General features: G+C 32.9%; 1 protein-coding gene across 1 annotated transcript; it reads left to right on the top strand.

Moving 5' to 3' along the window:
- Positions 1–331: 331 nt before the first annotated feature.
- LOC129941091 (uncharacterized) lies at positions 332–956 on the top strand. Its single transcript, XM_056049636.1, has 2 exons — positions 332–491; positions 561–956. Exons 1-2 carry the CDS (start codon positions 479–481, stop codon positions 899–901), a joined length of 354 nt encoding a protein of 117 aa, XP_055905611.1. The 5' UTR covers positions 332–478; the 3' UTR covers positions 902–956.
- The last annotated feature ends 976 nt before the right edge of the window (positions 957–1,932 follow it).

Here is a 1,932-nt window from a genome sequence, read left to right as displayed (position 1 = left end):
ACAACATTTTCTGTTTCCGTCCTGAAATTTGAACTCCTTAAAATGATATACACGCAAGTACACAATCTTAAAATTTACACAATTTTATATTTAAAACAAACAAACAAAATGTATTTATTTAAATAACTAATTTGTTTTTACATATTATTAAAACAAATAAATTATAATTAATTTATGATCTCACAGCAATAAATGAAATCTTAAATAAATAATGTTCGTGATGATATTTAAAATGATGTACATTGGTCATTGTGTCAGAGAGAGCGTTGTTCTTTTCGAGTGCTTCTGCTTCATAAGAATAATGTTATCATTTTATTGCGAATCAGTTTCCAATCAACAAGAAACTATTTTTATTTTCATTTTTTCGATAAAGTCTTAACAAAATTTTGCTATAAATTTCAATGTTCTTCATTCTTGGTCACCATCTTTTAACTTAATTCGAACGAGGAAACAAAAATACTTACTTCTTTTCTTTGCAATGAAATTCTTGGGTAAGGCGATCTATGGCGACTTATTGTAGTTTTTAAGGTTTAGTAATTGTTCTTATTTTATTTTTTAAGTCGTTTGTGGTCTCTTGGCTGTTCTGGCAGTCGCAGCAGTAAGCTCAAACTCTGTGAAATCTGGTGATGGTCGTCCTGGATGCAAAACTGAGCAGGAAATCACAGATAAAATTTATAGGAACTTCTGGGATTCAACTTGTTACTGGGTTTGCTCGGAACTTGGAAAGGCTGCAACATCAGTAAGATGCCCCGATGAAGAGGGATTCGTTTATAGCCTGAGAAAATGTGTTCCATGGGACGAATGGATATGGGAACCACTTATAGCTCCATTGAGTACACCAGATCAATATGAACAAAATGTAAATCAGAATGCTGCATCGAGTACACCATCAGAAAATTAAAATAAAATACAAGGACATTATGTACATTCCTTAATAAAATTGCATTGAACATTAATTATTTAGTCGTATTGTTTTAAGAAAAGTTGGAAGCTACTTCACAGACACAAAAGATAACGATAATAACAAACAAACAAAGTACTTTTTAAAGGATTCACGACTCAAAGGAGCTTTTCTCCACTTTTATCAAGTTCAATGCTTCTGTAAGGACGGACATGATTTGTGTCTTATATAATGACACTTTGGTTGTTTGAAAAGGTCTTTACTACTCAATTGTATTTTTAATCCAAAGAAAAGGCGATTAGCAAGTCTTCGAATCCACACCCCCAGGAGTGCGCAGTAGAGGAAGGTGCGAACAAGCGGAAAGTGACCTTAGGACCTTACTAGATGGAAAAGTTTGTTTGGTGAGGCCCTTGTTCACACAGGACTGTAAGTAAGTAAATGTAATCCTTCGTTTGATATCAGGGCTATTGTTATTGGGCTTGAAAGTAAGGCAAGTTTCTAGCATCTGATTGGCCAGCTGCCAAAAAATTGCCTTCCAATTAAGGCAACTTTATTGGAAACTTGACTGGAAAGTCAAGTCAAGGGAAAGTCAAAATCTCTTTAACTATCAAGTCAAGTCAACTTATGTCAGAATGACAATCAATCATGTTTTAAATTAACTGAAAGTTGAACTTCATTTTATTTATTTTTCACACAATATTTTCATTCAATATTTTTTTGTAAAAGGGTTTGTCGTCAAATTGGAGAAGAAATAAATTTAATTTCATTACAATACGAAATGCAAATTGGGATGGACTTGTAGTTTTCCTGAGGACTGTTTTGTAGACAATAATGTTTCTGGTTTTTATTGTACGATAAACTGAAGGTAAAAGTTAGGGAAGTAAAGTTCTGTGTTTGAAATTTATTACACTTGAAAAACTAACTACTTGACTTGGGCAAAATGTACGTTCAAGGAATGCAGATAACTTCAAAATTCAAATGAAGTCCCTTATGTTGTCTGAACCTGTCCATTTTCTGCATTCAATGTGGAG

Source organism: Eupeodes corollae, chromosome 1 (genome assembly GCF_945859685.1).
Source record: "Eupeodes corollae chromosome 1, idEupCoro1.1, whole genome shotgun sequence".
NCBI classification, from domain to species: domain Eukaryota; kingdom Metazoa; phylum Arthropoda; class Insecta; order Diptera; family Syrphidae; genus Eupeodes; species Eupeodes corollae.
Note: the sequence above shows the minus strand (reverse complement) of the source record. Positions and strands in the feature narration are given on the sequence as shown.